Source organism: Triturus cristatus, chromosome 4_1 (genome assembly GCF_964204655.1).
Source record: "Triturus cristatus chromosome 4_1, aTriCri1.1, whole genome shotgun sequence".
Classification (NCBI taxonomy): domain Eukaryota; kingdom Metazoa; phylum Chordata; class Amphibia; order Caudata; family Salamandridae; genus Triturus; species Triturus cristatus.
In genome coordinates, this window is record NC_140585.1 from 550,233,440 (window position 1) to 550,257,161 (window position 23,722).

The 23,722-nt window shown below is 45.2% G+C and overlaps 1 protein-coding gene across 9 annotated transcripts in view; it reads right to left on the reverse strand.

Moving 5' to 3' along the window:
* UPF2 (UPF2 regulator of nonsense mediated mRNA decay) overlaps positions 1-23,722 on the reverse strand; it is a 1,571,752-nt gene that overhangs the window by 1,245,409 nt on the left and 302,621 nt on the right. For all 9 annotated transcript variants that reach the window (XM_085652863.1, XM_085652867.1, XM_085652865.1 and 6 more), the window contains one exon: positions 18,678-18,763. In XM_085652863.1, coding sequence (XP_085508989.1) covers positions 18,678-18,763 — 86 coding nt within the window. The remainder of the gene's footprint in view (positions 1-18,677; positions 18,764-23,722) is intronic.

The window sequence follows — 23,722 nt, forward strand, 5'->3', positions numbered from 1 at the left end:
GGACCGAATATACAGAATGAACAGATGTTGTTGAATGCCTCAAGATCGAATGCCACAGCATCAATTTGTGCTGACTACAGTGAAAGACACTCTCGATGCCAAGATCTGATGCTGTCTCAATGTCAGCAGTGGTGCATGAGGTTTTTGGTGCCGAACTGTGGTGAAGAGGAGTTTCCACTGACGTCATAATATGTGGTAGAGTGTTGACGTCATAATGCTTGGTCCCACCGAGATATTGGTTGGTACCAGAGTTCTCGGTGTTGCAGTTGTACCCTTGGACAGGGAACATGTTGGTGCTGATGACCTTGACCGACACTCCTTTGAATGGGGGAGTGTTTTGAGTGGTGGTGGTGGTGCCTACAATGTGTTTTCTCCCTGGAACTCCCTCTGTGAGGAGGCCTTTTCATGGGAGGAAGATGGAACAGAAAAGGGGATCCCCTCTTCTCTGCTTATTTCTTTCCTTCCACCATGAATTCCTCCAATTTTCCCCTCAAACTAATTCTGTCATTGAGGGCTCAATTTTGTCACAAAAAAGATATTCTTTGACAGTTTGAAATGGAGGTAAACCGACATCACATTGGGCATGTGGGTCAGAAGACTTTCCTGCCACATGAGGGTCACTTCACACAAAGTGAATGCATTTTTGAGGGAAAAAAATTACCTGTAGATGTTTTAAAAATATAAACAAGAATATGTCTTTTCCCTCAGATATCAAATAATGGTTTCAGAAATATTTTTCTGATGGAAAAACTTCAGAAATAAAGGAGTATTGTAACCTGTGTTCTGAGATCAAGTCAGCACAAGTCAGAAGAAAGAACTAAGGCACGGAGGCTGTGAGTCAAACTGCTGAGTAAAGTGCATGCTAAGTAAAGGAAGATGCTGGTTTTCTTGAAGATTCAGTGTAAGCTGAACACCGATAATGCACTTTTATTTTCTGCACATTTGATTAAATTCTAAAATTGAGTGGCAAGTTACAGTCTATCAACAATGCAACAGGGGTGCTATGTTTCCCGGTTCTCCCTCAACCCCACTCCATATGTCCAAACCCTCACCCTGGTCACTACATGTAAAGTTGTAAACTAGTCATGAGTCACAGCTCTGATACCATGTATGTTCCGATTTTTGTTACCTTAAGCCGCAGTGCAAGAGTCTTTTGGCACAAAATTGATCACTCGTTAGATTACCTATGTAACCCAATTATTGTATATTTCTGGAAACAGCATCTAGCATACTAAATTGGTTATTCCCTGCTCATACACCAGTATGGTTCTCTTGTCCACCCTGCAATCGAAGGGGGCATATCCGCCTTCCTCTGTTGTGAGGTGTCCCTTTTAGCCACAGCTAAGCCCATCCAGAGAAATGCCAATTTGTGATTACCCATTTTGAAGTCAGTGGTGATGTGGAGGATGATTAACGGGCACCCATGCAGCATGCCCATCACTATGGGGAATGACTTAGACACTTTAGCCCCTATAAGAATATCTGCTGTCAGGACAGTATACAGGAGCCTGACATAGGTGATGAAGTTAGGTCCAAAGTTGAGATCGATGAAGAAAGGTGAATAAGTATGCCCAACCCCATGAATCAAAGCCTTTTTCTATGCCTGCCAGCAATACTGCCGCTGGTCACTTCAGTCAATCTGCTAGAGCTACAGAATTATACCATAGTCTGATGTTGTGTCAAGTGGCTCATTTGGGCATAAAACCTGAATGGTATGGGTGGATCAGAGAGGAGATGACCTTGATAAGATTGTAGCAGATGGGCAGTGCCCTGGCATTGATCTTGACCTCTGTGTTCAGAAGGGAATAGGCTGATAGGAAGAACACAAGTCTGGAGATCTCCCTGATTTGGGTATCCACACTATGTCTGTCCTGCAGACATCAGATGGAAGATGAGTGCATTTAACTGCTTATTTCAGGACCTTGCTTAAGAGTTCGCCTAGTTTGTACATAAAAATTTGAAGAATTCGCCAGGAAATCCACTGGGGCATCACGTTTTCCCCAACTGTAGCCGGCCTAATGCCACATTTAGCTCTCCAGCCAAGAGTTCATCTTCTAATGACTGCCTCTCTGCTTCAGACAGAAAATGGAACTACATATCAGTGTCTCTGGCAGAGTGCTACAACGGGCACATATACATACATAGTTTTGTGCCAATTGGTATGCAAAAGCTTTGGCACCAATAATTTTTACCACATCCGGTTGAAAAGGTATGAGATTGGGGTATGATGTGTAATATCAGAGCAGCGATAATGAGGTAGTTTACTGGCTTTGGCGCCCATTTGTTAGAGGCATGATTGCGAGGTAGCCATACATTCTTCGCTTCTTCAAGTAAAAGGAGCTGCAACCGCGATTGAATATGGGCGATATTCATGCACAACCTCAGCTCTGGTTTCTCATTATATTCAGTTTCCAGATTTTGGATCTGTATCTCTAGGTTGTGTACTGTCTGCGATTTCCTGTCCTTTGTCCCAGTTGAGTAGCTAATGATTTCTCCTCGGAGGATAGTCTGGGGGGTCTTCCCATAGGATGCCCGCACAATCTACATACTTTCGGTTGTGGGTGAAATAGATATCTATTGCTTCCCCTACATGTGAGGTGAGTTTGGTATCACAGCAAGACCAGGCAGCAAGTCTCCAAGATAAAGAAGCTCTGTTGCCAACCGTTCGTAAATGTATTATGTGGGAGTAGTCACGGAGTCCCCAGGTCAACATTTGTGAATCTGCTATCACTATATGTGTAACTTTTTCCAGGGAAGGAAGAAATAGTCAAGACAAGAAAGAGTGCCAAGTGCCCCAGAATGGAAACTGTAGCATCTTTCCTGCTGATGGAATAAACGTCAGACATCAAAGCGGCACAGCACCTCCATGAATTGTCTCAATAAGGAACAGTCTCTGCCTGCTCTATCCCCACTCCGAAGTCTGTCTAGGGTTTTATCCACTACCCCGTACCAGTCTCCCCTCATTATCAGGGGCCCCCACCCACCAGGAGCTCTAATGTTTTGTGATGACCTCTGTAAAGGATGTAGTTACTGGGGGTGGTGGCATAGACATTTACCAGCGTCAATTGCTCCCTATGGAGGTGGCAAGTCATTGCTATATACTTGCCCCACTGATCAGACATGTCTTTTTAAACTAAAAATGGAGATAACCTTTCAGTGCTGTGGCCACATCTCTAGAACCCCTCTTGAACAGAGGGGAAAATATGCTTGAACCCATATCGGGCTAAGGAGGAAACTTTATTCCCCGCATACTGGTTTCCTGGAGGATGTGGATGAAGGTATGCAGCCTTTTAGCAGCTCGGAGAACCTATTTCCTCTTGATGTTGTCCAGCACACAGTTCACATTTCAGGACACTAAACTGATCTGGTCTTCAGGGGCTATGTTATTGTTACTAGGCATCTAAGAGGGGAATAAATCTTTGGGAGGTGTATGAGGGGTGATGCCTACTGGCAATAGCATCACCTCCCTCCCCACCCTCTACTTCCTAACAATGAAGCATCTGTCACAAGACAAACCAACAGGCAACTCCAACGGGGAGTCGATGCAGTCATGCCTCAAATGTTTCCCAAATCTACAAAACTAGTGCCAGTGCCTGCAACCGGTTTGTTTTCCTGGGTGTTGCAGCAATGTGGGGTTTCAGGCACCAGAAAGGGACGCGCTATGATGTCAATGTTTCAGCGTCACCCTGACTTATGTTAACATAAGAGTGGTGCCTTTTTGTACATTATGACCATTTCAAACTCATCAGTTCTCTGTTGGTATCTTCAAGGAGGGTCATCCTTGGGGCCCTTATGCACCCAGGTCAGCAGCCACTCACCTCCGGCCTCTTGTGAGTTTCCAGATGTATCAGGCCTGTAGCGACAGGATGAGCACATGCGGTTTCTGTTGCCCATGGGAGTTCTAGACTACTGTGGATAGGTCCACACCAGTCCTCAGGCCACTGGAACATCTCTTTAGGGTTGTCGAAAAAGATGGGTTTAGTTTGGTGGTTATCTTTTATTTTGGCGGGATAGAGCAACACATATTGAATAATCAAAAAAAATTCACTCTTTTTGCAGCAATGAAGGATTTCCATTGCTCTTAGACTAATTTGGTTAAGCTTGTAAAAAAACATTTTTTTGGGATAGAAACATTATGGCTTAGTGCAAGAGGGCATAACGTAGAACAAACCTCTGTCCAGGTAGTTTAATATATGAGCATTCACAAATTGGTGGAGGCTCCTGGAGATGGACTATGTCCTCTCTACATGGTAAAGCAGAGAGAGAGAGGACCTTTGTTACCGCATTCTCCACAGCAGAGACTCGGACCATGGCCTCCACTATTCTGTTTATAGCACGGCATAGATCTGGTCTGAACAACGTGATGTCAGAGCCAACTTTGGTCTCTAGTGCATTGCGCAGTTGGCTGATAGCAGCAAGAATCATAGTGGTGTCAGGGCTGGAGCTGTCAGGGCTATCTATATTCATCTCCGAGTATGGTAGAGAATGAGGCCTTAATTTTATTAGACCTAATGGCTGCTTGCGACACAGTGGTTCATCTCGCATCAATCAATCATCTTGAGGAAATGGGCATAAAAGGAGAGGTTCCGAAATTGATTTCATCCTTTCTTACTAATAGAGAGCAAGTAGTGATGCACTAAGGATATACCTCCACTTCTTTTAAACTTCCCTTTGGGGTCCCGCAAGGGTCCTTCTTAAGTCCAACTCTTTTTAATGCGTACATCACCCCACTTATTCAGCTGATTAGAGCACATAGTTTTCTCAATCTGTTCCTATGCTGGTATACAACTAGTGGTAGCAATGTAATCTAATTCAGAAAAAGTAGCATTGCAGTTCAGCACATGCAGAAATAGAATTGCGCAGTGGATGCATGTGAACTGTCTTAAGCTTAAGTCCGATGAAACGGAGGTGGAATGTTTGGAAACAAAAGTAGTTTTGGGAATTCCACATGGTGGCCATGTAAATTTGGCTTCGCTGCCAACTCCAGCCCAGAAGGTGAGAAATCTGGGTGTCATTTCTGACAACAGATTAACCTTCATAGAACATTCAAACCAGCTCAACTCCTCCTGCTTATTCCTGTTCCAATTTAAAATAAAAAAGAACTTACCATTCTTACCATTAGAATAGGAAAACAGTAATCATTGCCTTGGTAATAGCAAGGACTGATTATTTTAATGCACTATTTGTAGGATGTCAAGCACGTCTTCTTAATAGACTTCAGACTCTGCAAAAAGTAGCAGCAAGAGTTTTGTTGAAGTTACCAAAATTCTGCTCAGTTTCCAAATCCATTAGGGAACTTCATTGGCTTCCAATTAGGGATTGAGTTCTAAGCCCTTTCTGGGTGCATAAGTGTTTACATCATGACGGTCCACTCTTTTTGCAGGAAATGTTTCAGTGGTACGTTCCCCCCACGTACCATAAGATCTAGTACAGATAAAGTGCAAATACCCAGAATAAAGAAAGCTCTTTGGAGTGGAAGATGTTTTTCCTCTACCGCCAAAACTTCTACAAGCTCAATCAAACCTTTCGGAATTCAGGAAGGCTCTAAAGACCTGTTTTTCCTCTTGGACCAGCGGGTTGGTACACCTTAAAAGATGGGTTCAATTCTTTATTCTGACTATTGAAAATGCTGAGAGTTCTTGCCACTAGCGCCAAGACACGACTCTTTGGGGAAAAAAGCTCATAATATATCTGCCACCTTCTTGGTCGTCTGTGCAGATCTGTCAAATGTACCTTGCATACTATGGTGAGGTTATTTATTTTTGGCCATGATGGTGGTAGTGGGGAGTTGGTTTCCAAAGCCTCCCCAATGTAGGCATATGAAGACCACCAGCCCTCAGGGCGTTCCCAAAGGGAGTTCAAGCAGTCTGGTTTGTCTAGTTAAGTGGTATCAAGGCAGGATCTAGCCAGTCTCTGCATTCACCTGGACGTCTCTGAGCTCACAAACCAGTCAAGAGAAGGGGCGAGGGTTGGTGAAGGGCCCCCTTCAAGTACAGGAAAAGATGGAGGGCACTACGAGTAATATTTTGATCCCAGGCATTCGAGGACCTATTAAAGAAGAAAATCAGTTACTTACCTGTAACTTTGGTTCTCCAGTATTGGTAACTTTCATAGATTCCGATGCTTTAATCATTCCCCGTCGTCGAGATGGGAGTCCCCGGTATACATAAAATAGCAATAGAAACCATAACAAAAGAAGAAACCAGGCCTAGGCTCATTCTAGTTTTGTAACATATCCACCTCTTTTTGTAAAAGAGACCAAATAAAATTAACAACCAATCAGATTAGCCTCACCCTGTAGAACCTTCCTGAGAGAACCTCAGAGCCTCAGATTTTCGTAGCCGTAGTGTAAAATAATAAATTAAGCTGCAGAATGCTGAGCTTTCCGAAGGGAGGGTCGCATGGGAATCTATGAAAGATTCCAATACTGGAGAACCAAAGTTACAGGTAAGTAACTTGTTTTGTTACTCCAGTAGTGGAACTTTTATAGATTGCCATGCTTGAATCAGAGTAGCTAGCAGTTATGAGCACATTTTCTGAATCTTGATTTGTTATTCATCCATTATAAGCATAAACATCAACAGTCAATGGAAATTAAACACATTTGTAAACATAAGGAAAACAGGAAGACGCAAGCAAATTAACTTAAAAAAAGTGCAAAGAGCAGAAGCAGAAAAACGAAGGAGGGTAGAAAGGGAAATCTCACCACTTAATGAAAGTGGTTCCTCAGGACGGCCTGGCCCACTGCTGTGTCACTCTGCGTTGAAGAATCCAGGCAGTAATGTCTTGTAAATGTATGAGTATTGCTCCAGGTCGCTGCTCTGCAGATCTCCTGGATAGGAACTCGGGCAAAGAGGGCTGTCGAAGAAGAAATCGCCCTGGTGGAGTGAGCACAGACCCGACCCTCTAGGGGCTTGCCCACTACCCTGTGACAATACTGGATAGCGCTGGTAATCCAACAAGCAATCCCTTGCTTGGAAAGGGGAAACCCCTTACGAGGGGCGCTAAAAGACACAAATAGTTGAGGAGACTTTCTGAAGTCTTTAGTACGTTGATGATAAAATTTTAAGCACCTCTGAATGTCCAGTGCTTTTTATGCCGGAGTAGTAGGTTGAGGGAAGAAAGTTTCAAGTATGACCGGCTCATTCAAATGAAAGTCTGAAGGCACTTTCGGTATGAACTTTTGGTTGGTACGGAGTATCACTGTCCCCTTCTTAAATTTGAGAAAAGCTTCCTGAATGATGAGAGCCTGTAATTCACCTACTCTCCTAGCCGAAGTCAAGACTAGCAGAAGAGCCACCTTCCAGGAGAGGAATTTCAAATCAGCCCGGTGAATAGGTTCAAAAGGATGCTTCATGAGCTGGGTGAGAACCAATTTAAGGTTTCAAAGAGAAGGCAGAGGCTTGACTGGAGGAAAGACTCTGAAAAGGCCCCTGAGAAACCGTTTAATTTTCCTTGCCAACCAGAGGGAAGGACCAGAAGATGTGGGCGTCTGAAGCGAGAGATGGTGGCAAGATGAACTTTGATGGATAAGTGAGCCAGCCCTGATTTCGCTAATGAAAGAATTTAAGGAAGAACTTCATGCTGTTCTGAAGAAAGAGGATTGATACCCCTTTGTTGGCACCAAATGCAGAAACGCTTCCCACTTTAACCGGTATGTCTTGTTGGTTCTTGGGGCTTGTGCCTGAGAAAGTACCTCTCTACATTCTGCTGAACGGGTCAAACCAAGAAATTCTCAGTGCTCAGGAGCCATGCCGACAACTGCTGGAATTGAGGATCCGGGTGCCAGACTTGGCCCTGGGACATTGCCAGCAGCGAAGGAATCAGCTACAACGTAAGTGGGAGGTCCAGGAAGAGGAGATGCAGCTCTGTGAACCAAAACTGGCGGAGCCACGCAGGAGCTATCAAAATCATCTTGCAAGGTTCCACCTTGAGCTTCCTGAGAAGCCTGGGGATCAGCGGAATGGGGGGAAAAGCGTAAACAAATGCGCCTGAACAGGCCATCGAAAGCGCATACCGCAATGATCCCAGATGGTGAAGCCTGCTTGCATAAAATCGGCATTTCTTGTTCTCTGGTGTGGCAAAGAGGTCTATGGAAGGCCTGCCCCATAGGCGAAAAGCCTCTTCCCGAGTGGACTAGTCTAGTTCCCATTCGTGGCTGACTCATTTCAGTCTGCTCAGCGTGTCCGCCCACTCGTTGAGAACGCCTGGAAGGTGCTCTGCTTTGAGTGATATCCCCTGCTGGATAGCCCATTTCCAAATTGTCTGGGCTTCTTGTGACAAAAGACGAGATCTGGTGCCGCCTTCCTTGTTTATGTAACACATGGCAGTCATATTGTCTGTACGTACTAGAACTGCAGACTGCTGTATTCGCGGAAGAAAAGCCTGCAAGGCCAGGCGAGTCGCTCTGAGCTCCAGCAGATTGATATGTAGAAGACTATGTTGGGGTAGCCAATGACCGCTTACATGAAGGTCTTGCAAGACCGCTCCCCAGCCCACCAGCGAAGAGTCTGTAGTTATTATCTGATGAGCTGGGGTGATCCTGAAGGAGAAACCCTGAGAAATATTTTCCTCGTTTGTCCACCATGATGCGGCGTCCCTCATGGACACAGTAGGATCTGTCGACTTGGTGCCACTGCAAGTCCAGCTTCTCCTGGAGAGGGCGCATCCGCAACCTGCAGTGAGGAATTAGAGGAATGCAGGAGGAAATGCACCCTAGGAGGGACTAGTAGAGGCGAACTGAAAGCGATTTCCTTTTTAACAGTAGACGGGCATTGGCCACCAGCTTTTCTTGCCTCTCCAGGGTCGGAAAGGCTTTGTTGAGGGACATGTCCAGAATTGTTCTCAGGAATCAGGCTCTTCTGGATGGACAGAGTCGACTTTTCTGTGTTGAGAGTCGGACCGAGATTGTCGAAAAGGCGTGTGCACGCCCCGACTGATTCCTCTGCCGCGTGCTTGGTAGAAGCCTTCAGCAACCAGTCGTCCAGGCAAGGGAAAACCTGATGCTGTTTTCGTAGAAAAGCTGCCATGGGAGCTAATACTTTAGTTAAAATCAGTGGAGCCGATCTGAGTCCAAAAGGCAGGACCTTGAACTGAAAGTGGCTCTTGGCTACTGTGAAGCGCAGAAACCTCCTGTGTGCTGGATGGATGGGTACATGAAAGTATGCGTCCTCTAGATCCAATGTGGCCATGTAATCCTCTGAGTTGAGAGGACGAAGGATGTTCTGCAGAGAAACCATTCGAAATGATTATTTGACGAGACAGGTGTTGAGCTTCCTCAGTTCTAGAATAGGGCACCACTTTTCAAAAGTCTTCCGGACCAGAAAGAACCGGAAGTAGAAACCCTCTCCCCACTGAGAGAGAGGAACCGGCTCTAACGGCCCTTTCAGGAGCATTTGATGGACTTCCAACTGTAGAAGACGGAGATGTTTTGACACAGTGGCACGAAGGGGGCTGGGAAGGTGGTGCATGGACAAATTCCAGAGTGTGGCCGCATTGAATGATCTTCAGAACCCAACGATCCGATCTTTTTTGCTGCCAGTTGTGGAAGTAATTTGAAATTCTGCCTCCCACTTGTGTTACAGGAGGAGATGGGACAGTAGTAAGAGCCAGCAAGCCGCTATTGACACTTAGAGGAGTCCCTCCCCTGGCGTCCGTGTCTTCTTCTGTTGTTAGATCTAGAGAAAGAGGATGATTGAATTTGCCGCTGATTATAATTCGGCCGGTAAGATTGAGAGTTTGATCCATATGAAGAACACCGTTGTTGCTGGTATCCTCCTTTGTAGGTGGCATTACCACTACCTCTGGCTCCACGGAAGGGGACCTTGCGGTACTGCAGAGTCCCTAAGGATTTTGCAGTTTCCGTGTCTTTCTTGATGTCCTGGAGCGCATCATCAATATGTTTCCCAAAGAGCGGCTCCCCATCAAAGGGAAGATCCAAGATTTTGTTTTGGACCACAAGACGAAACAATGTAGCCCGCAGCTAGCCTTGACGACGGACAGCAGAGCCCGCAAGGGAGCGGAACGCAGTCGTTACAATGTCTATTACACAGTCAATGACTTCAGAAGAGGTTCTCTCCCTCCTGAAGAATCTTCTTCGCTTCCATTTTCGCATCTTCCGGCAATTAATCCAGATAGGGGGAAAGATTGCACCACATCTGGCGATCGTAGTGACCAAGTATCGCTAAGGCATTCACAGCCCTGACCAACAGGCTGGACATGGAGGAAAACCTCATGCTCCGTTATCGAGGTGTCTGCCCTCTTTATCGGGAGGTGTCATGAGGGGAGCAGAAGGATTTCTGGACATACTTTGGGCAGCCTGAGAGATGACAGTCTGGTTTAGGCTGGCTGACCAAGCAGGCCGAGCTATCGTCAGGAGCCTTATATTTCTTCTCAAGGAGAGGCAGTACCGGAATCACCGTGGCTGGACTCCGCATCACTTTAAAACCCTCATCCCAGACTTGACCAACGATAGGAATAGACCAAACTGATTTCTTATAAGGCTCCTTGAAGTCATAGAGGAAACATTCAGAATACACCGTGGGCATGGGCAGTACAAATCTCTTAGAGGCCCTTTCCATCAAATTATGGCAACCCCCTATGTCTGCAGGGGGAGAATCAACAGACGCTGGTGAAGGAGAAGCCGGATCAGGAATTACATAGTCATTCTACTCTGCGTCTGGATCTTGTATAGTGACGTTGCCCTGGTCCTCATCAGAGGTGTCATCCTGAATGAGAGGGACGATTGGTGGTGCATCTTGAGCCACAGGCAGTGGTTGAGGCGGTGGCAATTGAGGGGTAGCAGGTAGTGCAGGCGGGACAGCTGTAGCTGGCACCACAACTGGAGCCGGAGATTGTGTTGAGAATCTCCGTCTACAGTCCAAAAAGCATAGACTGCAAGTCCGCTAGTAGGGAGGAAGGCATAGAGACCATCTCCTGTTGGTAGTCCTCCTGATAATCCGAGGGAGGATCATATTGTTGTTCCTCCATGTATTCCCCATCAGAGTCTGTGACCTGGCACTTGACATGCAATTGAGAAGGGCTATCCGCATAGCCATACGGCCAATCATCCTCTTCAGATCCCTCCTGGGGGAAGTTCTCAGGTGTAATCTGGCGTTTTCTGATAGAAATGGCAATTTTTTTCCTTCGTCAGCGAGGTACTATCGCGACGAAGAAATGGACGTCGTTGACGGAGCCATTGTCGAGACCGTTGTCACCACAGCAGCCAAAGCCGCCGTCGTTGTCGTAGACGTGGTTGCCGTCCCCATCGTCGTATTCATGATAGTCAACGACAATGCCACCGCAGACGTTGAAGTCGTCAATGCGGAACCCTGAAGCTTTGACTCCGTAGACGAGGAAGTCACCGTCGACGAACCAGTTGACAGAGCCAGAAGTGGAGGAGAAGACTGACTGTACCTTTGATGTTTTCGTCGACGGTGTTGATGACAACGTCGTCAACGAGTGAACTCGCTTCCCACTCTTGCCATCATAAGAGAGAGATGAGGGATTTTTAAAGGCTTTTGGAGCTGCTGGAGGAGAAGATGGAGGAACAGAGCTAGATTTCCTCTCAGATATTACTCCTGCTGACAGTCCTTCCCTCTCCTTTACACCTCGGTGAGGAGATTCGCCAGGACTACGTCTTTCAGACCTATGAGAGGTCTTTTTCATGGCCGTACTGGGACGGTCTTCAGAAGGTGAAGGAGAAGACCTACCCCTTTATACAGACCTACTGGAAGAAGTAGCAGAGATGCCTCATCAATGTCACTGGAGAGTAGTTCCTTCCTTGACTTGAGCTTCTGTAGCCAGGTTAAGAGACTCCCCTCACGGTCTCACAAAGTCTTTGTTGAAAAAGTGCCGCAAATTTTAGAATCTGCTACCTTATGGTCTGGGTACAGACAGTAAATACAATCCTTGTGCTTGCCCTCCACATACAGTCTCTTCTTAGCACAATTAGCACTAGCTTTAAAGAGGGCTTTCTTCTCTTTATCAGACATATTGACACGAACTCCAAGCAGGTCATGAAGAAAAAATAGGTGAAAAACTGTAGAATTAAGGTTGACAGGAAAAAACTGAGCAGAGCTCAGTGAAGACTCCCTTGCACAATGTGCGGTAGAAAATATGAGGCTCTGAGGTTCTCTCAGGAAGGTTCTACAGGGTGAGGCTAATCTGATTGGTTGTTCATTTTATTTGGTCTCTTTTACAAAAAGATGTGGATATGTTACAAAACTAGAATGGGCCTAAGCCTGGTTTCTTCTTTTGTAATGGTTTCTTTTGCTATTTTATGTATACCGAGGACTCCCATCTTGACGACGGGAGAATGATTCAAGCATGGGAATCTATGAAAGTTTCAATACTGGAGTAAATGTACTTTCCTCTACCTTATGAGGCCGTTAGCAGGGGTTGCCATGGTCAGAGGTGGAGAGTCCAGGAGCCCCATAACCATGATCCTTTAGGCGACTAACTCTGCAATGGGTTTCCCCTTCCACCATCTGATCCAGTAACAGGAACCCAGTGTACAGCGTTCTCACCTGTACGCAGTGCTGTAAGGGGCAAACCTGTGCAGCGGTGATCGCAGTGGCTGGAAACCCGGCAGTCTCACCCTTCAAATATCGGTCAAAGAAGCTTTGGATATCGGACCTCGATCTGCAGGTCGTGTGCGGCTGCCGGCGCATGGATCAGGGCTCCATAGGCATCCAACCAGATATCTGGACCAGTTGCAGGAGATGGAGGTGTTGGTCAGCGGTCCATGCCTTTCGCTGGTACAGGCATGTGGGTGGGCTCCTTCTTGCATCCTCAGCCTGGGCATCTCACAAGGCCCCCCCCCCCTTTCTCAGTCTGACACCTGGGAAGTTCACCGGTAAGGAATCTGCAGCTAGATAATGTCTCTACCAGGTAAGATGTCACTGAAGGTAAGTAACTCGCACATCTCTGAGACATCAAGACACAGATTGCTTACCTGTGAACAGATACCCAATCAATACCATCCCCGAAGCAGGGACTGCGGAAAAGTTTAAACCAGAAAGTCCTGTAGGACCGAACCATCAAAGAGGCCTTCCCTACATACCTGAATGTCCAGGAAATAATGCTTAGGAAATTTGGGCAGGGATGCCCATATAGCACCTGGTAGATATTGAGGGACGGGACTCCATGCTGGAAAGCTGTGGTAGCGCCTTAGCTCTGGTAGAATGAGCTCCGAGGCCTTCAGGAGGCTGTTTCTTTGCAGGAGCGTAACAGGTCTTAATGTAGAGGATAACACATCAGGAGATGGTTATCTTCTGCACAGCATGTCCCTTCTTTGCTACAACGTACCACACAAAGAGTTGGTTGTCCACCGTAACTCTTTAGTGTGGTTAAGGTAGAACGGGAACACTATTTTTGTTTAGTTTATCTGCCCTGGCGTTCTGGGAACAGGCTAGGTGTTGAACCACCAGGGAAATGCCCTGTTGTTCCAGCCAAGTCCAGAGAGGTAGGGCCTCTTGACAGAGGGTCCACTACCCCACCTAACCTTGTTTGTGGCAGTACCGCATAACGGTGTGGTTGTCCGTGAACATCTGAAACAGCCTTCTCTTATGAGACGGCAAGAAGGCTTTCAGTGCCAATCGGATTGAACGAAGTTCCAACAGGTTAATGTGGAGTCCGGCTTCGGCCGGCGACTTGGGTCCTCTGATCTCTACCTCCCCCAGATGGCCGCCCCATCCCAAGAGTGACGTATCTGTCACCACTATGAGATCTGGGTGGAGGAGGGGGTCTGCGTGTCGCCCATTCGCAGTTTTTCAGCCACCACTGCAGATTTTGCGCAGTTCCCTCCGAGATCTGGACCTGGTCAGTTAGATTCCACTGATGCTGCGCCCACTGGAACTTCAGCTCACACTACAGGGCATGAATATGCCATTTGGTATGATTCACTAGCAGGATGCTGGAGGCAATAAGGCCCAGCAGCCTCTGAGTCAGTCTCACTGAAATGCAGGAGAGGCTGAAACATAAGTATCATAGCCTGAATTTTATGAACTCGCCAATCGAACAGCTCCGATGAAAGGGAGAGTCTGGGAAGGAGTCAGGTGTGACATCGGCATTATGATAGTGAACCCCAGCAAATGCAGGAGGCTCACTGTAGTCTGGAGGTGGAAGATGACCGTCTGGGGCGAGCCCGCCTTCAACAGCTAGTCATCAAGACAGGGGAAGACAGGAACCCCTAGATCTCCGCAGATGAGCTGTGACCACTGCTATCAGGAAGCAGCGATTGGCAGGCAGGATGGTGTAGGAGGCTGGCTTAGTATATGGAGCACACTTATTCAAGTGATGCACCTTGCACTAATCCAAAGGAACCTTTACAGTCATTTTAGTGGTCTTTGATAACCATAGAATGCTCTTAAAGTGGAAGCTATGGAGAGCAGCCTTCAGGCTCATCTTGAAGTTATGTAAAGCAGCTTGTTTTACCAACTTTAATCGATAGTGTAAGTTAATTGAAAAAGAAACAAACACAGTGTTTACATAAAAATAAGTCTATATATTACACAACACATCCCATAACACAATGGCATGTCTCCTACCTGGCGATATCAATAGCACACACAAGAATACTTGAAAAACAATCAGATAAGTAGCACAGAGTGCAGTGGTCTCCAGGGGGAGACCAAACCATACACTAACTGGAATGCGACCTGCAAAGAAGAAATGGACTTGGATCATAAGACTCAGAGGACCTGGGACAACAAGGAACCACCCAAGGTAAGTACCCAGGAACCCCTACGGAGGCTGTGTGCAGAATGGAAACAGTTGCATGCCCAATAGAAGTTAATGCAGAAGGTGCGGTTACAGTTTTTAAGAAAAAAGACCCTTCCCAGAGGACCCCGAAGAAACCCCTTGGAGGTCGAAAGGTTGGAGAGCCACCCCACCCGTGGATGCCCCAAGAACCAGGTTACCTACACTAGAAAAGCCAGATGCATACGGTTAAAAAGACGTCGGAACCTGCAGTTGATGACAATGGGAGACTTTAAAAGAAATGCCTCTGGAGGAGTCCTTGAAGAAGTCTGGTAGAATCCAAGGATGGATTTTGGAAGTGAAGAACCTGCAAGCAGAGGGGACAGGGTCAATGCCCCTCTGAGGTGATTGGGAGGCAAGGAAGCACAATGCCCATCTATGTTAGATGGTTCAGAAGTGAAGACGTTGACCTGGTTGCTGCAGCTGTGAGGACCAGGCCACGCTGAGGAAGGCCAGGAGACATTCGCGAGCTGTCGCACGTCAGATGTCAGTGTCTAGGTGACCGACGGGAGCACCAACAAGCCTTGGTCGCCCCAAATGGTACGAAGAAAAAAAGGAGCCAACGTTGGGACCAGTAAGGTCCAAGGATGATGGAAGAAAATATTTTCTTGCCAAAGCTATTGAGCCTTTTGGTTTCCCAATCCGAGGGTGCAGAAGGAGACACGCCAAGAGAAGTAGAGGCTTGGACTACCAAGCTCTCGGGGTCGGGTGAGATGCAGGGAAACCTATGTCACCCGGAACAGGGTGATGGCGGTGGGCTATTGTTAATTCACAGGAGACCTGTGTTGGGCTTGGACCAGGTGAACATCAGTCAAGGCTTCATTAAACGGCAGCAAAGGTTCCAAGGTGGAGATGCCAGGCTGCAGGACCTCCTTCAAGATATTGGTCTTGACCGCCACAGTAGGAAGCTGCAGGTCCAAGACCTCCGCAGCCCTACACACCACCGTAGCCTAGGAAGCTCCCACCGCCACAGTCAGGTTAGGAGGGGAAAGCATGCCAGGCCTCTGGCATCACCCAGTTCCTTATACCAGTCCATTTCTTCCTGCATCCCCTCCCAATCTTCCTCCAATCATAGGTCCTCCAAATAAGGCTGAGGATGCCGGCCCGGAAAACAACAGATCTTTCTCCGCGGGGCCCAGAGGCACGCCAGCAGGGTCGGGCCACCCAAATATGGCACTCATTGTGTCATAGAAGTCCTTCAGCTAGGCGGGGGTCGCTCCCAGTCACGGAAAGGGGGGGGGGAGGGGGGGGGGAGAGACACACAGAACCGACCCAGGCACACGCTCTGCAGAATGAGGCCTCTAACACAGAGACTCCTCCGTCGCATTGGGGTGATGCTTCAGATTAAGTCGAAGCACGCTCTTTTATTATGGTGCTTCTTACCTAATCCCTTCAATGACTTTGAATGGGAGGATTAAGACTCGGAGCTGCCGGAGCTGTGCTCGGACCTTCCTCTTGACTAAGAACAGAAACAGTAACGAGACCTCAGAGGAAATCTGGAAGGGGCCTGACGCCGGGCCACAAGCAGCTTTAGGGAACACTCCCTCAAAGCTTTAGGAACCATGGCCAAGCAGTCAGAGTACGACAGGAGCCGCATAGTATGAATCCCAAAGCCTTTTTGGAAATGATGGTAACCTATACACCAATTTAAAAAAGTGTAAAAAAAAATTACAGGGGGTAGCTCTCTTAAACAGATCTGCTCTGGATTGCGCAGAAAGAAAAAGACTGATGTCAGCGCGCCAAGGTGGCACCTATATAGATGACGCAGACGTCACGATGACAGACAACGACGTCACGCGGAGCCGATCAACCGAGGGGTACTGCTCAAGAAAACGGATCCAGTCTGACGTATGGGAAGTTCACAGATAAGGAGTCTGCAGCTAGAAATCTCTATCAGAACTGATTTTTAGGATGTATGTGGCACATTTCTACACTAAATGCTGCAATGTGGTTTAAAGTTCTAGATATATTGCTGAAGCTGTCTACAGAAAAAATGCAGTTAAAGTTGGCCTACCAGAGACTAATGGAGGGGTCATAAGACTTAACACTGTGGTGGATGCCTCCTATGTCAAAGGAATATTTATGAACGGAAGTTTCCAGGGCCCCAGCACACAGGACTATTCAAAATGTATGACTATCAGTGATAATGGAAGTATGTACAACAGAAGACGTACGAATGACTAGAGGAGGAATACAACTTGGCCAAGATATAGGCCTTTAATTATTTACACTTGGAGTATGCACAACTGGTAGACATACACAAACACTGACCCTTAGAGGGTAGATTGTTTATGGATCCTACGCTGGTAAAGACTAAATCACAGATCCATGAAAAAAACATCAACAAATCACTGGATATCCTAGTGTTGCTGAGAACTAAATGGGAGATATACCCTGGAGATAAGGAGGATTCTGAGTTAGCGATGGGTGGATAGAGCGAGTTTCACGGTTTATCTTTATTCGATCTGCCTTTTGCTGTTTCCATGCACTAGTACTACAAGTATGTCACTGTGTACTGTAACAGTTTTTTACTACGATTTCTCTTATTTATGATTCATTACTGTTTACTATGTCTCTATCATATTAAGTCACTGAATCAATAAAACGTGTCAAAAAAACAAAAGTTGACAAGCCCTCATCACATTCTAGCTCCATGAACAAAGTCATCTGAAAATATTTATCTTGTTCGAATAGTGGCATCTCTTCCCTCTGGATATCGGAGAACAACTATCAGGCTTTCCACAGACCTAAAATGATAGCCTGAGAAACGTGGGCTAGCAACGATGAGTGAAAAGTTGGAATGAGGCCCCTTAAGGTGCTGCTGGTGCACAGGCAAAAGCCTTACCTAGTTTGTTTCTTGGAAAGATAGTAGGAAAAAGTTACATAGAATTCCTGATCAAATAAGTTGTGATGGTCAAGTGGCCTAGCCACTACTGGAAATACAAGCCATGCTCAGTCATTCTGTTAAACTCAGACGAACGAAAATAGGCTGCAAACCTAAGCCCCTTCAGAGGCCTTAGAAACTAAATAAACTCAAATGGGTAAATATAAATGGTCACCACAGAGTTAAATCTCATCAGAAGTGAGCTCATAAAAACTGGCTTCAAGAGTGGCTGAAAGCGGAGGACCAAAGCTTCAGTCTCTAAAACCCTAACTGCGTTGGTGTCCTGAAGTAAAACATCCATATTGTATACCTTAGGAAATTGGGAGAATCTGTAAGCAAGTAAAAGACTATCCCTCTCCCTCTGCCCCCTCCCCCAGCTCCCTGTAGTTTGCCCAATCATCGAACAGTTTGTCAAGAACTGTAACTGTCATGCCCTCAATTCTCTCACTGCAATCCCTTGCCCCCACCTCAGACTCCCAAATTAATCCCTCTCCTTTTGACTCATCCCCATCTTTTCTATTCCCTCACACCAATCTGGTTACATTTCTGATGATGGCTTTACACTATAGCCCAAGGATACCTCCAGTGAGATACCAGTGCTTTAAGAAGACACTCAAGGAGCCTTTCTTATTCCCTCATCTAATCTCTACTAGACCCTTTTTTTCATATACCCTGTGCCACATTAGTCCTTTGAGGCAGCTTCTGGGCAGTGTAAATCTCACTACAAAAGAGGAGCAAATCATATGACAAATTATGGCTCTTTCAATTAATCAAACTGCTCAAGCATGCATAGCAAGTAGAACCCTTCATGTTTTTATCATCATAGTTGAAACAAGGGCTGTAACTGAGCAAAAACATACTATCTACACAAAATCTACTTTACCCCTGGCTTTCTTCTCATTTATCACTTCTCCGCTATTGACTAGATTACTGACATTTTGAATATAGATCTGCAGACATGAATACAAGCAGAACACATCAAAAGATCAATGAAAACGGCTGTTAATAGTCAAGTCAATTACAACTTTCCTACCTTTGTCGGGGTACTATAAAAAGTGCTCGCACCAACTTCCTTCGATTAGCTTTAGTGTTCATGTTCATACAGAAATCCATTGCTGCCTAGAAGGATTGAAAAAAAGTTATTGTTCTGTGACAGGTTCCAAATCACAAAGACTATACCCTTCAAAATGTCTAATTTTTGACAAAATAGCACTAATGTTTAACAGAATGAATTCACTTATGTGCCACAAAAAAGTGTGGAACTTGGGTATTAAGAAAGTGAAGAGGTTTCACTTTTGTAGAGAACTGGATAATTACAAAAGGAACACAACGATATATATATTTTTATCCATATACCAAAAATATGCTCTTGTGCAGAAAAGACACCTATATTAGTCATACTTATATTTGAATATTTTAGATTACCAAGAACAGTTTGTTTTTTTGGCAACTACAATACAACTGATCTTTTTCTTTTTTAACAGAAGGGCATTGCAATTGTGCTTTACAGTGTATTAAATGTAATACCAGCCCCATAAGTCAAACTACTTTCAAATAAATCCCAATTTCCTTTCCCTTGCCCAGGAAAAGTATCTGGGCTCTAGGTTGGCTGCTACCCATGGAACTGTAGCAACTCTGGATACGTATGAAAACTATAGGTTCAGTGGAATTCAGGGTGGTGTCTTTTTGTGGTATGCCAGGATATTTTCTTATCCAGGATCCCCTGACAATCTCAAAATTATGCCTATATTGGGCAAGAAGGGAATTTTACACACAACCTGGAGGTGCTAGATGACCATTGGAAGGGGACGCCCACAAAGCTTGTCGCTATTTTTTGAGGTGGGAAGCCATTTAAAAAAAGATTCAGCTACCTAGATTTCTGAATATTTAGCAAAACGTCCCATTCTGGCAAAGAGCAAGAAAGTTGGGGGAAAAAAAATATATATAACATGATTATTGTGTTTAAATGATTTTGATGTGTATTGGATGCTGCTGATTAATTATTGTATTCATACTATGATTTTCATGAGACCTGGGTTTGAGAAGATAGACTATGCTAGTTATAGTATGTCTTTATGGTTACTTTACATCCGTATCATGTGATTTGCACTAGCACTTTAAGTTGGTGAGAGCACTCCCATAGCGTGTCATGTGATTCCTAGGTCTGCATTCGTCTGTTCATGACAGCGGAAGGTGGCAGAGTAAAGAAATATATATACCGAGCAAGCTTCCTCGGTACCCGCAGACCGCTCCTTAAACATAGGGGCCAAACGGCAAGAAGCGCATTTCTGGGTTGCGGGAGGTCAAAAGTTTTTCTCCCAAAAGGAGCAGTCGCAGCAGCCCCCGGACAGCAAACAGACCTACCACAGGAGTGGAAGACTGAGACGACGCTCTGTGTCGGGAAGACGCGAGCAACTCCAGGAGTCGTGTCCCCCCCCCTGGTGGAAAGTACTTGCGGAGAGTCCGGAGAAGGAGTGTGACCGGTACGAGCAGCGGTAAACCACCTGATTGCTAGTACCTTATTGAAACACTGCCCATAATATTGCGCCATGTCCGCTGACACGCTACGAAATCGCGAGGCAGCAGCATGCGAAATGTTCGACAACTCTTCAAGTGGGGAAATGCTTATTAGCGAGCAACCCAGCACAGTATCAGATGGCAATTCAAACACTAAAGAACTGTTCAAGAAACTTGAAAAACTGATGCGAACGGAACAATGGTGGGAGCATAAATCCCTGTCACGATATTTAGAGGAGGGAAGGATCCCAAGGGGTTTAAGAATTATGTTAGCCCCGACTTACGAGAAGCCCGATCCACTTATGTTGGCCGAGTGGGCTAATAATAACTTGGAATCCTCGAGGAAATTAGTCCACATTTTGGTAAAGTATGCCATCAGTGACTGGGTGGCGCTTCAGGTCAAAATTGACGAAATCAATGAAGTAATTGGTAAATTGGAAGTGACGGAGGCTTTACAGAAAATGCGAGATTACATGATGTCACGCTTACAAAAAGAGGAGGATATTATAAAGAAGCGCAAAGCTTTTAAATTTCAGCGCGATAAGCTTGACTATGAACAGGGCTGCGTGTTTACTTTTGCTAAAAAATATGACTCGGTCAAACCAGCTAATAAGAATAGTGTCTTTTTAAAATCACTAGCAGGCGGCATTGCGCGGGTTGAGACATCGGAAACTGAACTCAGCTCGGCAGTGGAGAGCAAATTGGAAACAGATCAACCAGGATCAAGTAGTGGGTTGGGGTTTCAAAAGCCATCGCTTGCGCAGGAAGTAGATTATCTCCGGCAAGACAGGAGACAGACTCTTCGCCCACGTGTGCAAAATGTAAAATCAAGCAGCGGAGGAATCAAAAACGACGGGCAAGATGCCAGCATTCCCAACAGTGGCAAAGCAAACAGAAAGCCAGCAGGGGATGGAGGTGCAAGTAGTGCCAACAATATCAAATGTGGACTCGTGAACTGTAATAAATTTAACAAAAACAAAACTAAGCGAGGATGAGAGGAAGATTTTGGCACTGGGGCTATCATACAGCCCTAAATCTAATTTTGACTATGCTGACACATGTGTGGATTTATTCAAGTTTGTGCGAAAACTGAAATTGCGGAAATTTCATTTACTGCAAAACACGCAAAAATGTAAAGCCAATGAAGCACCAATGGCAGTAACTGGTAGCCCAACAATCTTGACAGCAGGTGATGTAGGGCTCTTAAGAGATCTGGAGCAACTCCATGATGAAACGGAAAGTGAAGTGATTGCCAGTCAAGACCATCCACTGCTGGGAGGTACAAAAAAAGACCCCATTTAAAGTCAAATCTACCTTTTGCTCCATTATGATGAAAGATAACCTGGATGTATTTAATGACAAAGTGACTGGTGAATTGAAAAAACTGCACCTATCAACTATCAGAACCCCAAAGAAGTATAGCAAAAAGGACAATCTGAATTACCAATTTATGAAGAGATTACAATCAAATGATAACATCATTGTCCGTCAATCTGACAAGGGGGGCAATGGGGTGCTTTGGCCGCGGGACCTCTATATGGAGGAAGCCCTTAGTCATCTGAAAAACAGGGATTGCTATAAAAGAAGCTCCGTACAAATTGTCAAGAATATTAGGCAGGAATTTTACAGCAGGCTGCTGGCATGGAAGAATGCGGGATTACGGAGTATGGAAGAATTTAAATTTTTGAGGACAGACTATCCAGTAATCCCTGTTGTGTACTTTATACCTAAAATATACAAGGGACTATGCAAACCACCAGGTAGGCCAATCATTTCAGCCCAAGGAAATCTGATGGAGAATGCTTCTCAGTACGTTGATTCGTTTCTTCAAGAGCACGTGACTCAATTACCATCATACGTACAGGATACAGGAGACTTCCTTAGAAAGGTAAACAAAATTGAGTGGGAAGAGGATTTCATACTTATGTCCTTGGATGTCACAAGTTTATATACCAGCATACACCATCAAGACTGGGTCAAAGCTGTTGCGCATTATCTAAGTACCGAACCAATGAATATGTACATGCATAATAAGATGTTGAGCACAATGATTACAATGTGTTTGGAATTTTTTATTTTTTTTTCTTCAAAATCAAGTGTTTCAACAAGTAAGAGGTGTTGCCATGGGAGCTTGCTTCTCCCAGAGGTATGCATGCATATGGGGTTCCTCATGGCAACTCATGATTAAACTGTTTTAAAGCATGTTATTTGTTGGTACAGATTTATTGATGATCTGTTCATAATTTGGAAAGGAAATGATGTGAGTGCCCGGAATTTTATCGAACAGATCAATGTCAATAATTTGAATTTGGAGTTTACGGCTCAAATGAGCAAAAAAATCTATAATTTTTCTTGATGTAGAAGTGTATATTGAGAACAACAAATTGGAAACTAAAATGCATAGGAAACCAACTGCGGGCAATTCGGTTTTGCACGCCTCGAGTCATCACCCTAAACATCTGATCCACAGCATTTCCTACGGGGAAATGCTGCGGATACGCAGGATCTGTAGTACAGACTCTGAATGTCAAAGCCCAGATTGAAAACAAGCTTAGATTTAGAGCAAGAGGATACTCTAAGGTAGTGCTTAATAGTGCCATTAAAAAAGTAAACAAAATTGATCGAGCAATGGCATTGATCAATAAAAGCCCTAAAGAGCCTGTAATATCTGAAGAAAATCAATCTGATCAACCTACAAAATTGATTTTAACCTACAACCAGCAACACAACTCCTTACGAAAGATAATAAACAGGAATTGGCCCTTCATACAAAATGACCCTATTATTGGAGGCCAGCTCACAATCTCCAAACATCACGTTCAGGAGAGCCCCATCAATGAGCCAGTCCTTAGTTAGCAGTAGTCCTGAGGTGAGGACGGGTAAAAGCTGGCTAAGTGCTAGGAAGGGTTCTATAAATGTACCTCATGTAAGGCTTGTAAATATGCTAGTAACAAGTCTTCATACGCAACGCCTTTCAAGTCCAAACCAGTCCAGATAACTAAGATGCTCAACGGCAAAACAGAATTTGCAGTATATGTGCCGGAGTGTTGGAATGGACAGCAATATGTGAGTAGCACCAAGTTGCAGGTCCACAAACGAATACTCCAGCACATAAGGGCTATCGTTAATAATGACGTGACCTACCCAGTTGCACGGCATTTTAATGAATTCCACAATAGGGGATTGGAGGATTTGAAATAATATGTGGTGGACTCTATTCTTCCCCTAAGGAGGGGAGGGAATCGGAAGGCGCTGCACAGGAGACTTGAAACGAGGTATATATTGGAGTTAGATAGCAAAACACCATCTGGTCTAAACTCCACTGAGGACTTTTACACCTGTCTATAATTGTTCTTAAACTGCATTGGTCTTTAAACATTGCCTTTATTTATACCAACTGATATACTGCTGCTTCTGACATTAATTTTATCTTTCACGTAACCTTATTTACATAATATTGCACATTTGCACAGACTAAATCACGGCTGTGATTTAGCATGATAATTTTATTTGCACTTTAGGCACAAGTACTGTGATAGGGGTGGGATTAAGCAATCCTGG